This window comes from Prionailurus viverrinus, chromosome C2 (assembly GCF_022837055.1).
Source record: "Prionailurus viverrinus isolate Anna chromosome C2, UM_Priviv_1.0, whole genome shotgun sequence".
NCBI lineage: Eukaryota > Metazoa > Chordata > Mammalia > Carnivora > Felidae > Prionailurus > Prionailurus viverrinus.
The window spans coordinates 147328934-147343439 of NC_062569.1; the positions used below are offsets into that span (position 1 = coordinate 147328934).

A 14506-nucleotide genomic window follows, 5' to 3' on the forward strand; every position below is an offset into this window, starting at 1 on the left:
AAATTTTGACCATCAGCCACAACAGTCAGTTGCAATGAGACGTGTGGTTGGCTCCAACCCACTTCAGGAAACGCTGCTTAGGGAACAGCAGGACTCCAGTAGCCAGCTTGGGGGGGCAGCCGCTATAAGGAAACTGGAGATGGTGGGGAGGGGAGGAGAGGAGGCAGAAGGTTCTGGGAGACGGACGTGTGCGGAGTGCTCGAGGTCCTTCCTGCTCCTGAGAGGCTAGTCTCTGCCGAGGGCCCAAGTCCTCCCTTCCAGGTGGGGGCAGAGTCTTGGCGGATCTTGCTGCCATGTTCCCATTTATACTGGTCTGACCCGTGGGCACGGGCAGAGGGGAAGTGGCCGGGCCGCCCCCCCCCCCCCCCCCCGCCAGGAAATCCTGCCCCTCCGCAGGCAGAAGGCATGCCCACCCCGCCCCTGCCTCCATAGCTCCTTCTTTGTGGCCGTGGGGCAGGGAGAGGAGCGGTGGGCACAGCGGGGCCGGGGCAGGGGCAGGGGCCGTCCCCGTCACTGCTCTTCCTCAGGGCGAGCACGCTGCATTTCCTCCAATGACGGGAACAGAACTCTACACGCCAAAAGCCAAGCAGGACAGGATTTCTAGGCCGCTCTGGCTGCTCAGGCAGTTTGGGAGATGAACTTGAGCTCCAGTGCCAGGGTCTGTGGGGGATGATGGGATGGGGTTTAAAACCCGGCCAAGACGGTGGGTGGTCAATGAGCCAGACCCCGTCGTCAGCCTCCGTGGAAGCCTAGCGCACGGGGAGCTGGAGGCCGAGCCCACCTGGGAGAACCGTCTGCTACAGGGGCTGTGTTCGTTTTCAGGAACAGCCCAGAAGTTACAGAAGAACCAGCTCGGTCTCCAGGTCAGACAAGCTTGCTCCCCGGCTTTCATCACGGTGTAGCCTTTACACCTAGACAGCGAGGCCAGTCGGGCGTCGGCCAGGAGGCAAACTTTACCTTGGGAGCTGGGCGATGCCAGGAAAGTGACCGTGTTGGGCGGGATTAAAGAAGGCCCTGGAAGGATACAGGGCTGAGCCCAGCAGGGCGGTGAGTGTCGGGCGGCCTCTAGCGGCCACTGCCGGTCACGCTGCTCGGCGGACACCTGACTCGCAGGGAGAAAAGACACTTCTTCCATTTCTTCCAAGGCAGCAGCGGTCGTGAGAATATAAAACAGATCCAGAAGCAAAAAGTGTCTGTAATTACATTTAGTATTTAGTCAAAGACACTAAATAGTTGTTTTGAAATACAAATAACTGAGGCTGATGCTTTTGAGGATATATTTATTAAATTCTAAAACCTTAAATAATTTTTATCGGACACATTCAAACGGAAACAAAAACTAGGACAACTAGAAATTCAACATTTTTCAGAGGGTTGTGGGCGCCCTATTATTATTTAAATGTGTTTTTATTTTGTCTACAGGAAAGGTGAGCCGGTATTAATGGCAGCATCACCAACTGGTGAACTTCATCTTGGCCTCCACTTGATGTCTTTTACCCCATGGAAATGTCTTTTCAAAGCAGTGTTATCTGCCCATGGGGAATTTAAACAGGAGTCATCGTCATTTTCTTCCAATTTCTGGAAATAAATTATGTTTTACACAGGAAGGCATTTCAGGAAAGTGTTTTGCAACATGAACAGACTGAAGAAAGAACCCACGTCCAAACTCCCACTCCCGTCTCCCCAAAAGGATGCTCCCATACTCTAATGCAGGTGGGATGCCTGGCAGGGTCCCGGGGGCCCTGGAGAGGCGGGAGCTCTAGAAACGCCCCTCCCTACATCCTGCAGAACTCACGGCCCCCCCGGCAGCCCCCCGCGCACTTGGGTAAGGAAGGGGTGAATGCCCGTGGCGCCAGCTCTGAAAACCTATCAGCCCGGTACCTTGAGCTCCTCCTGTCTTCTGTGATAATACAGCATCAGCTGCTTCTGCTCCGCACTGCTGATGATCGGTTCTCGGGCTGGGGCCCCTTGTCCCCTCTGCAAATACAAGGGCAGAGCAGACTGTGGATTACAGCACTCTTACAGGGGCCACCCAGGAAGTTACAGTGAATGTTTTATAACCGCCTTTGCCGACTGCTACACATAAACTGGGGATCTGTTCTGATCATCAGGAGAGGCTTGGTCTCCAGCAGCCCCTCAACCCTGGGCCCTCATGGTGGACAGAGACCAGAGGCCGGGCGATGCCACCGGCCGCCGCGGGTCCAGTGGAGAAGGGATGGAGATAATCGTGGAGAAATGATTTAGGCAAAGCAGCCTCGCACGGATACGGCTCTACGCGATCTAGATCTGTAACGACTTCTGGCACATCCTCCTTGTTTACAGAGTATCAGTACTTGGAAAACTTGAAATCAGTGCTCTAGGCTGTAGTTTCCATTTTGAGAACCACTTTTAGTTACTTGTAGCTCTATTTCTAAGGTTGAAATTAGCATGGCTTATGTACCCCCCCCCCCATTAAAACAAACTCCAGATGTCGTCAAGCAATCCATACTGTCTTCCAGTTTTCGCTGTTTTACGTTAAGCCTGCACTAACGGGATTAAAGTATTTGTAACAAAGAGACTAAGTGAGATTTACTCTAATTTTTTATTGGTTGGAAAACAGTTAACAGAAAGTGGTGTCGTGTGAAAGCAAAAGTACTCACTTGCTGAATCTTGACGATAATTTTGGTTTTCTCATTTTTGCCCACATAGTCTGAAAGCTTCTTTGTTCTTCTGAGCTCCTTGGCCGCCCACCACAGTTGGGCCTCTGATTCTTCAATAACATTCAGTCCTGCCTGGGGCCGTGGTCAGAACTGGCTTTAAGGTGCCTCCGGACACTGGCCCACGCGTGTGATCCTCCCCCAGGTGCACGGAGCCTGGCTGGTCCCCCTCCACCAGTGTGGGGCAGGGTCTGGCATCTCAGCCCTGCCCCACCTCCCCTCTCCCCACGGGCGGCACCACCACCCCCACCGAACCAAAGCCCTTGCTCATTTTCATGCCTTTCCTGGTAGCTCCAGCTCTTGCCCTGACTTCGTACACCCTCCTGCTCTGGGAGGTGGGGAGCACCTATCTCATGTGTACCCTCATCTACAATACAAGGTCCTTCTCGGATGGATTTTGAGGATACTGCCAGGAAAGAACACTGGAATCCAGCTGGGTTTTTACATCTAGGCACAATGGGGCTGTTTGTCTGCTTCTGCACAGCCCGCCTATTTAAGATGGCTCAGAGCCACAGGCACTGTCCAATGGGATAAAGGATAAATGAGAAAAACAAAGGAAAATGGAACGTAAATGCAGGAAAATAACATGAAGCAAAAGGTGAGGCTAGAACACAAAATTCCAGGCAAAGGGACCAATGAATGCACTTTGGGTAGAAACAGGCACGAGTTAGGTTTCTGGCTTCCCAGTGGCCAAAGAGAACGGGCACGTTTTCAGTTACTCCTACTGGGCAGCCCCACAAACTTCCTGCCCCTCTGTGTGCCCTCAACCGCGAGCACTACCTTCGGAGTCTCCCCTAAACCCAGGGCTCTGCTCGGAAGCACAGCACGGCAGGATGGAAGGCTGCGTATGAAGCGAAACACGACGCCCAGGAGAGGAGGCCCAACTCTGCAGTGACCCACCCCACAGGACGCCCGAGAGCCACATACCTGAGTCCCAGACAAGTCTTCTTTATTTTCGAATTCCATCCGGATGGGATCGTATGGCGGCAGGCCCATGGGATAGACAATCATCACTGCACCTCGCAGCTGGTCCAAGGCGTCTTTCACCATCTCCATGGTAACACACACTCCGGCTTCCACTTGTTTCTGAAGGGACAGGGACAGGAATCATTCTGTACAATGGGACTGACCGATTCAGTAAGTACTGATCAGGTTCTTGTACCAGCCTCCTGCAGAGACGACTGCCACAGGACACAAAGGACTCCAATGGGGATTGCTACCGAAGCCACCAACATCCTCGCGGGGCTTCTGCTGCGCCCGCCATGGCCTAGACCACCAAGCAGACTACGAGCGGGGCCGACGAGGGCAGTCAAGTGCGGAGGACGCTCAGCAGCGCAGACCAAGGGGATCGGGCCATGCCACGCCACGGTGGGGGGAAGGTGGAGCAGGCAGGTGAGCAACAGGACCAGGAGAAGCAAAGAGCAGCAGGTAAGTGCAGCCAGTGCACCAGTGCCCAAGGGGGTTGGGGACGTTGGGGCTCGTGCTGGGGAGGACAGGTGGCGACGTCTCTCCCGGGCAGGAGGGACGGTGCAGGAGCCTAACCTTGTGGTGGGTGAAGGCGGCTCCCGGCTGGGGGAGAGCAGGGAAATGCCCAGCAATTTCCTGAGTGGCAAGAATGTCTGTTACTCATAACGAGCCCCTTTGGACCACACCAGAGTTTATGCTAATGAGGTGACCCATGTGGGACCTCATTTCAGGGAAAGGGAGCAGAGATTAGAGGGTTGAAACTTTCAGACCCAACCCCCATCACCATCCTGGCGGGGGGGTGGGGGGGTGGGGAGAAAAGGGAGGGGAGCTGGAGAGGAGTCCCGTGGCCCAGGATTTTATTACTCATGCCCACGTATAGAAACCCCGATAAAAATCCTGGGCATCGGAGCCCGGAGGAGTTTCCGGGGCGGAGAACACACTGCTATTCGAAGGCAGGTGCCGGGAATCCCAGGAGAGCGCCCACAGGCTCTGCACCCCGCACCCCAGACCTCGCCCTACATCTCTTCCACTCGGCGCCGAGTTGAGTCGTAAGTACAGCGCTTGCAGTGTGTTCTGTGAACTGGTGAACCAGGCGGGGGGTTGTGGGAACCTCCACATTTACAGCCGGGACAGAAGCGCCGTGGGTTGCCTGGCGTCTGAAGGTGTGGGCTCTTGCCGGGGACCTTGCCCTTTCACTTGAGGGGTCTGCAGCAACACTGCGTAGTTAGTGTCAAATCTGAACCCAGGCCTCCCGGTCGGTATCTGCAAGGCACCAAAAGGCTACCAGGGCGCCTTCAATAAAGCGGTGGCTGTGGCAACGGAAGGTGCTGGGTAGTCGCCATCGTGGGACAGATGGTACAGGACCCGAGGTAAGGCTCCCGGGGGTTGGGGGGGGGGGGGGGGACAACAGCCTGTGTCATCGAGGCACCGGTGGCTCTGCCAACACCAAGTGGCAAGTGTGCGGGAAGTGCTTCTCCTTGGGTCCAGAGCACAGGGAGGAGCGAGGAATCGAACTCTCGGCTCTAGGAAACCTGAGCTTCCTCGAGGGCTTTCAGGAAGAAGTGTCTAGGAACCAGGTGCAGGTGAAGGAAGGCATCAGGGGGAGGAGACAGATTGGAGTTCCCTGCGGAGGCAGACTGTGCATTTGGAGGAGGAGAAGGTAAAACACTGGGGGGAGGGGCAAGGAGAGAGAAGAGGACCCAGGAGAAAGAGCTTCGATAAACACTCAACGTGGTGAGAGGCAAGAGAAAGGGCACTCAGGGAGCTGGGAGGGGACAGGAGGACAGGAGGGTCCTCAACGTGCTCAGAGGGCAGAGTCAGACAGAAAAGCCTCCGACCTGCAAAGCGAAGGGGTGGCCCTGAGATGACCGTCTCTGTGGGGGAAGGAAACAGAGGCCGGGTCCTGAGACACCCAGGAGGTTCCGGGCCACGCATGTGGCGGTACGTCTGCTCCGGGAAGCTCGCTGGGAGGGACAGGGCAGTGTGAGGGTGAAGCCGCAGAGAACTGATTTCTGGAGAAGGAAAGAGGCCTGAGTGCATTAACAGCATAGACGTAGCCCACAGAACAGGAGGCACTGAAAACATCACCCCCATCCTGGGTTTCCGGGCAAGCAACAGTGGGGGCAGCAGCAGAAATGGGGGAGAGCCTGGGGCAGGGGGGGATTAGACACAGATTAGAATCTCCAGGGAGGGATGAGAAGAGGACCTTGCAGGAGGGACAGAGAACTGAGGGCTCCTGCCAAGACAGCCTTGACCGCTGTGCCACGCCGGAAGGAAGGAGGCAGGCAGGGCAGGACGCAGGCCATTTGGAGCCTCAGAGCCCGGGGCCTGCTGCCCACGGCCAGCCGACTGGGGCCCAGCTGAGCGAGGATGGGTTAGGGAAGCAGCGTTAGTGGGGCGGCGTGGCCGGGCAGGGGCTCAGGGATGGGGAAGGGGCACGGGAGGTCCTGCGCTAAAGGGGGCCATTCTGGGTGACGGTGCTCTAATCTGACCGAGTGGCGGACTAGTAAGACAGGAGGAGGAGTGACCGCAGGAGTTCTGTGGCAGGGACGCCTAGGTCCCAGAGGGGGTTGAGGGGGGCAGGGCGGATGTGTGGCCTGGAGGAGGAAGGTGGACCGTGCCCTGGGGGCCCAGATCCGAACTCTCTAAAGCTCTGTTCTCATCTGTGAAACAGAGGGGATATTCCTGCCTTGCTTGCTCGCAGGTGGCTCACGAGATTGTTTCGGAGTCACAGATCCCCAGAAAACATATCAGGTCTTCCCATCAGAGGCTTATGCCAGAGGATGGGTGTGCAGAGCTCCCAGATACGGGGTCAAGTGAGGGAAGTCTTTCTGCTCAGAAAACGTCGCCCACCGCCACCAACATTAACTCAGCGCGAGTGAGTCATTTTCTGTACAAGCTCCACGAAATGCCACGGGCAGTGATCCCTGGCCAGGTAACACGGCAGGGTGACAGAGCAATGCCGGTGCAGCTTCAGGGCAGCAGACGCCCCAATGACCTGGTCTCCTGCTCTCAGCAGAGGGACAGCTCAGGAAAAGGGGCCACAGAGACAGTGGTCTCGTTCCCGAGGAGCCACCGCGTCTGGATGGTCCACCATCTCTCACTCTCCCCATGATGAACCTCCGGCCACAGGACTCGAACCTTCTCCTGCTTGCCCCACAGTGCTAACTGTCCCCACCGTGGCCAGCTCTGGAGAGGGGACGGTGACGTGCACTGCATTTCTGGAGGCGGCGTGGAAAGGGCCCCGGGCGAGAAGTCAGGCCGGCCACTCGGGTGCCCTGCCACTTTGGGCAAATCACTGCAGCAAAGGACTGGAGCCCGAGAAGCCTCCCTGTAAATTCGGAGACAACCACGTAAGAAGATCCACGAGCAAAGAGACCGGAAAGGATTTCCACAGCAGACAGTGAGGGGAGTGAAGGGTGCAGAGCAGTGTCCAGGCCACGATTTTCTGAACACTCCCTGACACGTGCTAGTTTGATCAGGTGTTAACAGTTACGATCAATACTGTAAAAAAAAAAAAAAAAAAAGGTTCTAGGATCAAAGGCATTTTGCAGGGGCGCCTGGGTGGCGCAGTCGGTTAAGCGTCCGACTTCAGCCAGCTCACGATCTCGCGGTCCGTGAGTTCGAGCCCCGCGTCGGGCTCTGGGCTGATGGCTCGGAGCCTGGAGCCTGTTTCCGATTCTGTGTCTCCCTCTCTCTCTGCCCCTCCCCCGTTCATGCTCTGTCTCTCTCTGTCCCAAAAATAAATAAACGTTGAAAAAAAAAAAAAAAAGGCATTTTGCAAACACTGGGCTGAACCAAAGCCTTCCTTGTCGGACTTGAGAGAGCTTTTGCTAAGTTAATAGGCACTGAAGAGCAGTCATTCCTGAAGCATTTAAAGGATTAGTTAAGAGCTTGAAGAATTAAGGACATGTTGGTTTAGAAGTAATTTTGCCCATGGGGCGCCTGGGTGGCTCAGTCGGTCAGGATCAGGTCAGGTCAGGTCATGATCTCCCCATCCATGGGTTTGGGCCCCGTGTCGGGCTCTGGCTGACAGCTCAGAGCCTGGAGCCTGTTTCGGATTCTGTGTCTCCCGCTCTCTCTGCCCCTTCCCCACTCACGCTCTGTCTCTGAAAAATGCATAAACTTAAAAAAAAAAAATGTAAAAAGAAGTAATTTTGCCCAGGGATGCCTGGGTGGCTCAGTCGGTTAAGCTTTTTTTTTGTTTTTTGTTTTTCTTTATTTATTTTTGAGACAGAGAGAGACAGAGCATGAGCAGGGGAGGGGCAGACAGAGAGGGAGACACAGAATTTGAAGCAGGCTCCAGCACAGAGCCCGATGTGGGGCTTAAACTCATGAACCGTGAGATCATGACCTGAGCCGAAGTCAGACGTTCAACCGGGAGCCACCCAGGCGCCCCTAAAGTCAGTTAAGCTTCTAACTTCCGGCTCAGGTCATGATCTCAGTCCGTGAGTTTGAGCCCTGCATCAGGCCCTGTGCTGACAGCTCAGAGCCTGGAGCCTACTGCAGATTCTGTGTCTCCCTCTCTCTCTCTCTCTAAAAAATCAATAAACATTGAAAAAGAAATTAAAAAAAAAAAGTGATTTTGCCCAGTGATCAGTAGGAAAAGAAAAAAAAAAAAGTTACCCACTGAGAAGGCTGGAATGGAGGGCGGGGGGTAGCAACGCCCAGGGCCAACACATAAATAAAGCAACTGACAGACAAAACAATTATTCAAACATCCTAATATTCTTTTCCTCCAGGGTCACATTACCTGCACTGTCAGGTATGACCTCTGCTTCTCCTTCTATGAAACAGCTTCTGCGTAAGTACTAGTAACCATCGCAAAAAAGTAATTCGTAGCGGCACGAACTCCGGCAATCAAATATCCACGGAGCTCTTACAGGGTCACGATGTTTACGTTTCACTTTCTCAAGTTCTCCCCACATCACGTACCCATCACCTCGTGGTTGTGCCACACGCACTACACAGTGTCCCACAAGTCCACGTCGTACTCGCGCAGGCCAGGCACCCTTTCTGCCTGACCCGGGAGACCGGGAGGATTCAGGACAGCTGTCACCAATATGAAAAGGAAAAGCGACCACCCACACCCGAACAGGCTGGTCCTTGCCTTGCCCCGGGAAGGCTAGAAAAAGAACAGGCTGGGCCGCAGATAACTCCACTCTGCAGTAAGTGGAGTCTGTATTTCAAATGACAGGCCTTAGGGCTTCATTTAAAAAAGCTAACCTTCGATATGATTGCTCTGGCCTCTTCTATAGTCTTCTTTAACACTTCCTTCATCTTTTCATTTGGAGCTGCGGAAATAGAACCGGGAAGAGGGAGAGAAACAGCTATCTTTAAAGGTCTTCTTGGGGAGGGGAGAGGGAAAAACTAACGAACAAAACCAAAACAAACAAACCCCCAAAACCTTTAGATGTCCTACTGCCTCCTGGCCAAGTCAGGGAGCAAGGACCTGAGAGGAGGACACTCGTGGAATTCAGGTGAGGGACACAGGGAAGCTGGCTGCGAGAAGCTGGGAAGGCTCTCAAAGCTTTGCTTTATTTATTTATTTATTTTAAGTTTCTTTATTTTTGAGTGAGAGAGAGAAAGATTGTGTGCAAGCGACGGAGAGGCAGAGAGAGAGGGAGACAGGATTGGAAGCGGGCTCTGCGCTGTTAGCAGAGGGGCTAACGTGGGGCTGGAACTCACGACCCATAAGATCATGACCTGAGCCGAAGTCGGAGGCTTAACCGACTGAGCCACCCAGGAGCCCCACAGAGCTTCAACTTCTTAATAAATAAAAGTATGAATTAAGACACTGAAAACACTAGAAACATAAAGTTGTGTTAGAATAGAAATGGTTAATTTAAGATAATATGGGTTTAAAGGTGAGTAATGAACCATTAACTGGTTCTCAGGACATACTATTATTTTCTTTCAGTGATGCAATTCCTTCTAAAAAGCACAAATATCTTGGGACGTCTGGGTGGCTCAGCCGGTTAAGCGTCTGACTCTTGATTTCGGCTCAGGTCATGATCCCAGGGTCGTGGGATCGAGCCCCAATTCAGGCTCTGTGCTGACAGCACGGATCCTGCTCAGGATTCTCTCTCTCCTTCTCTCTGCTCCTCCCCCTGCTTAACGCTTTCTCTAAGTAAATAAGCATTAAAAAAAAAAAAAAAAAAGCAAACACATCTCTCCAAATTGACAATGAGTTTACATTATGAAAATCTGTGGAAGACAGCCAATCATTTTCCAGGCTAAAACCCACCCGAAATAACACTAAAAATTCCTATCATCTTCACTATTTTTTTTACAAAAATATTTTTTGAGCCTGTCAAGTCCTTGTAGGGACACTTTTGTATTTCTTTTGCTCCTCACAGTGTTCTAGCACAGTAGACGCGTAGGTGCTTAGGTGTTTGTTAAACGATCAATTACGGTCTTTTAAACGGGGCCTTTTAATCAGGTTAAAAGGGATAAGCCATCAAAATGGACTCCCATCTTTTTTCCTTGAAATTCCATACGATCAACCGCACACTAAAGGGGGAATGATTTCAGAATGCTGACATGGACTAAGACGTTTTACACCACAGAGGGCCGTGCCCTCGATTCAAGTGGAGACCATGTGCCGACACCCATCGCCTCTGTTCACGCAGAATCTCTAGCCAAACCCTAGTAGCCGCAAACTGTAACAGAACAGAACCCTCAATACGTTGTCAATGATTGCCCCCCAAAACTATTCGGTCGAACCATATTCAATTTTCACCATTTGTTACCTACAAAAATGGCAGCTTCAGGTGGTTCATCTGATGTAAAAGCTCGCAGCACCTTAGTAAAGAAAGAGCAAGAAGACAGATGCTTCCTCGACCTACCCGATTCATTCTGCATTTGCACGGTACCACGGGAGTCGGTTACACGGTGCAGTATTTCGTATGTTTGTACAGAAAACTGAGGTCTGTGTTTTTTTTTTTTTTAATGTTTATTTTATTAGAGAGAGAGAGAGAGACAGAGCATGAGCAGGAGCGGGGCAGAGAGAGAGGGAGACACAGAATCTGAAGCAGGCTCCAGGCTCTGAGCTGTCAGCACAAAGCTGACACGGGGCTCGAACCCATGAACCATGAGATCATGACCTGAGCCGAAGTTGGACGCTTAACCAACTGAGCCACCCAGGTGCCCCCCGAGGTCCGTGTTTTCACGTGAAATTGCCACCTGCATACTTCCTGCTATGCTCGCGCGTGCACACAGAAGACACAGGCTGGATTACCTTGCCCATTCCTTCGGCCGATGTCATCCTTTTTAAATACCGAGCCCCCACTGGGTACACACTTTTCACCCCATTCATCCCTTAATTTCAATTCTTCAATCTGGTCATCAGTCAGTCCTTGCATATTAGGAGGGAGAAATATGCCATGTTCTGCCAATTCTTCCATTTCTTAAAAATAAGAGAAAGTTACACAATATGCATCACAATTATAATCACAACACCTTACACCTCAGTGAAATGTAGGCTCCCTGGGGGTCAGGGGTCTTGCCCAGCGGCTCCCGATTTTATTTAGCAAATGCTTAGATACCACTTGGTTTGGGCCAGGCCTGTCCTTGGCCTTTGACACACGGTCGCCCTTTTGTCCTAGGTCAGCAGTGGCACTGAGTTTAGGAGCTCACCGTGGTCGCGGGCAGCAGGGGCTGCAGGCTCTATGCGTGAATCTTCTGCTGGGCTGTACCTTCTGGGACTCAGGGGGCACAAGTTAAAATTCACTGACGGTCTGAATACATATCCACCAAGGGCGTTACAATTTCCGAGCATGTTCACGTAGATTATTGCATTTCGCCTTGTGAGGCAGGCAAGAGAATCCTCCACATCCTGGTCTTCCCTCATTTACAGCCCTGTCACCTGAGGCTTGCAACTTTCGAGACATACTTTCTAAATAATTTGTGTAAATCTGGTCAGTGGAGAGGATTTCAGGCAATTCACACCCTTCCAAAGCGGCAGAGATGGGACTAGACTTTGGTGTTCTGGTATCATGTTCACTATGCAAAAGTGTGGCTTTGTATTTTTCCAATCCCATATATATCCACCCCAAAACTAACCCACACTTTAACCTTGCAAAATCGCTTGCCCTTCCTTCCTTCCTCCCTCCCTCCCTCCCTCCCTCCGAGTTTCCATAGCACTGTAGGAAGACACCAGATGGCTTGTAATAATACAACACTACAAAACAAATGGTGTAACTTAATGGGGTCTTTATTGTCTCTCTCCTTACCAGACACTAAGCATCTGGGGGCCAGGGGCTGGTCTCTGGCAGGCAGAGCCCTGGGGCCTGCCTGAATCACAGTGGACAATGGGAGCTACAGAATAAATGAGTGAGCCACTAGCACGACTCGTAGTATTTAGCAGCACATTTTCAATTGATAATTTTATAGAAAAAGAAGTTGGAGTCACTTTTCTCCCCAAATGTTTTAAATAAAAAAGGAAAACATTTAATACTGAGCTGGTTTTGGAATCAGTAAATTTTCTAAGAAACTATATGTATGCGCCATAAAGGCAGAAACCATAACCCTTAAGGAGTTCTCCATGGCACAAAAATCACGTATTACAGAAACACTAGACCACATCTGGAGTATCACCATGGGAGCACAAATCGGGAGCACCTCACTCGAGGCGGAAAGTCGCCAGACAGCGCTGCTCTAGAGCGTTCGACAGGAGTGACCAAACGTTGTAATATGAGACACAGGCTTGTGTTTCCTGGAGAAGGGCAAGGGACGCCAAGGTTGCTCTTCCCACCCTCGGGAGGTGGGGGCGTCCCAAAGTCAGGTGCTCCCCCACCGGGAGGCGCTCCACTCCAGGCGTCACGACAGAGTGATTTCCTTCCACTACACCTGCTCTCGGACCGGGTGTTTCGGCTCCCCCGGGTTAGCCCGTCTCCCCGGCTACTTCACACCCTGCCCCGCGGCGCTTCGGCGCGCACTTGGCCTTGTCCCCACGCGGGGTGCCGGCGTCACTCCGCTCTCCGCGGGACCCCGGCGGACTGTCCCCTCTCGAGCCCGCCGGCCGCACGTCTTTGCAAATCTTCGCAAACCTGACCCTCTCCGCCCAGCCGGCCCGAGAAAGTCTTGCGGCTCCCGCCCCACTTCCCCATCCCGGATGGCCCGTTTCTCCCCGCCCCGGCGCGGGCTCCACGGTCCCGGCCGCAGACTCGCCGCGCCGCTGGGCCGCACCTGAGCAGACGCGCTGCACCTTGAGCCGCGCGTTGTAGACCCGGGTCACCTGCACCGTGAGCTCCTCCAGCTCCGTGCTCCCCGGCGCCTGCAGCAGGAACTGGCTCTCGTCGCCCCGCTTCACGTGCAGCAGAACCATGGCGGCCCCGGAGACCCCGCCGAGGCGGCGAGGAGGCCCGGGATGCGCGGCCCGCCGTAACCCGAGGCCGAGGAGCGACCGCCGCCTAACCGCTGCTTGGAGTCCGGAACTCGGGGCTCGCGCGCCCGCGGGGCCGGGAGGGGGAAGGCCCTCACTCCCGGAAGTGCCTGTTGCCAGGAGCAACAAGGAAACACTGGGACCGCCAGCGCCAGTCAGAAGCCGAGGGTGGAGAAGCCGCAGCGCGCGGGGGCGGGGCCGAAGCTCCCGGAAGCAGGTGCTGCCGGGCAACGATCCACTCGGTCCGAGACGGCCGCCGTCCAGCGCCGCCCCCGCCCGGCAGGATTCGTCCTGCGCCGTTCCCGGAAGTGCCCGTTGTCGGGGCAACCGCCCAACACAGCCCAAGCTATCGGCGGGGAGCGCGGAACGCCCCGTCCACTCTCCCGGGCCCGAGGTTCCACCTAGAGAGATGTGTGGGGCGGAGGGAGGGGTGCGGTGGTGGGCGCCCTCAGACGCCGAGCCCTGAAGCGGGTCCCCGCTGCCGCTACAAGTCCCAGTGGCGTTTCCGCCGCTGTCACTCACCACTTCCGGAAGTGCTTCCCGCTGTTTCCGGTCTGGAGATGTTCGCGGCGGGGGGCGGAGTGGTTCGCGCGGGGCGCGGGGTGTGAGCACCGAGGGGCGGGAAAAAGTGTGCGTCCTCCTCTGTGAGGGCTAATTCGGATTCGCCTGTCTAGGGTGGCTCTAGCGGCTGCTGCCGGAGCGACCGTGCCCAAACTATCCAGCCAGCCACCGCCCGAAAAATTCTTAATGAACAGGCGCTATTTCTTCCAGGCGTGGGTCACTGCTGTCAGGGAGTTTATATCCCAGTGGAAGTGAGAAAGAGAAAACAAAATATAAGGGACAAGGCAGATTCAGATAGAAGCATAAAGAAAACCAAATTGGGTGACATTTGCACTTAGTCCTTGATAACAAGGTGCCACCAAAGCTACGTACGATAGTGCAAGGCTTCAACCCTCGTTATCTCCTTCGAAAGGCCATTGCCCGATCTGAATATTGCAAGCACCTGCTACTTTGTATTCCTGAAACTTTGGCTCTCCCCATTGGAACTTCGTCCCTGGGGTCTCCGGGGCAGAGTGGATAGTGTGTGACTATGGGCTTGGAAATGCCAAAAACCAATTCGGGGTCTCATATGAAGACTGTTAGACTGGTCCTAGACAGGGTATGGAGCCCAGCGAGCGGATGTGTTTTCACCTCTAGTATTGGAACATGCAGTACTGGGCAGAATGGTAAATGTCTCTGTTCTCAGAGGGAGAAGGGGACCTACTGTGTTCTCTGAGCTCCTGAGTGCTGGCCATAAGGCCATCCCCCTGTTTCTCCTGAATCTGATTCTGCACCCCTAAGCCAACCAAGCTTACAACTTGGTTGAAAGTGTCTTGCTTTCTAGGTGGTGAGAACCATTTATGCGCAAACTCCTATATTACAGGGTTTCTGGGTGTAAGTTTCAAAATTAACAAAGCGT

The 14506-nt window shown here is 53.7% G+C and overlaps 1 protein-coding gene across 3 annotated transcripts; it reads right to left on the reverse strand.

Annotated features, from left to right (window-relative positions):
* Positions 1 to 1263: 1263 nt before the first annotated feature.
* CFAP298 (cilia and flagella associated protein 298) lies at positions 1264 to 13520 on the reverse strand. 3 transcript variants are annotated; one of them, XM_047876172.1, is made up of 7 exons: positions 12852 to 13252; positions 10903 to 11070; positions 8889 to 8956; positions 3624 to 3782; positions 2640 to 2771; positions 1882 to 1977; positions 1264 to 1578 (listed from the first exon to the last, which is right to left on the reverse strand). In XM_047876172.1, exons 1-7 carry the CDS (start codon positions 12988 to 12990, stop codon positions 1468 to 1470), a joined length of 873 nt encoding a protein of 290 aa, XP_047732128.1. In that variant the 5' UTR covers positions 12991 to 13252; the 3' UTR covers positions 1264 to 1467. The 3 variants fall into 3 exon arrangements, with proteins under 3 accessions (XP_047732128.1, XP_047732129.1, XP_047732130.1); XM_047876173.1 differs by lacking the exon at positions 2640 to 2771 and having other exon boundaries at positions 12852 to 13520; XM_047876174.1 differs by lacking the exons at positions 8889 to 8956; positions 12852 to 13252 and having other exon boundaries at positions 10903 to 10980.
* Positions 13521 to 14506: the final 986 nt, after the last annotated feature.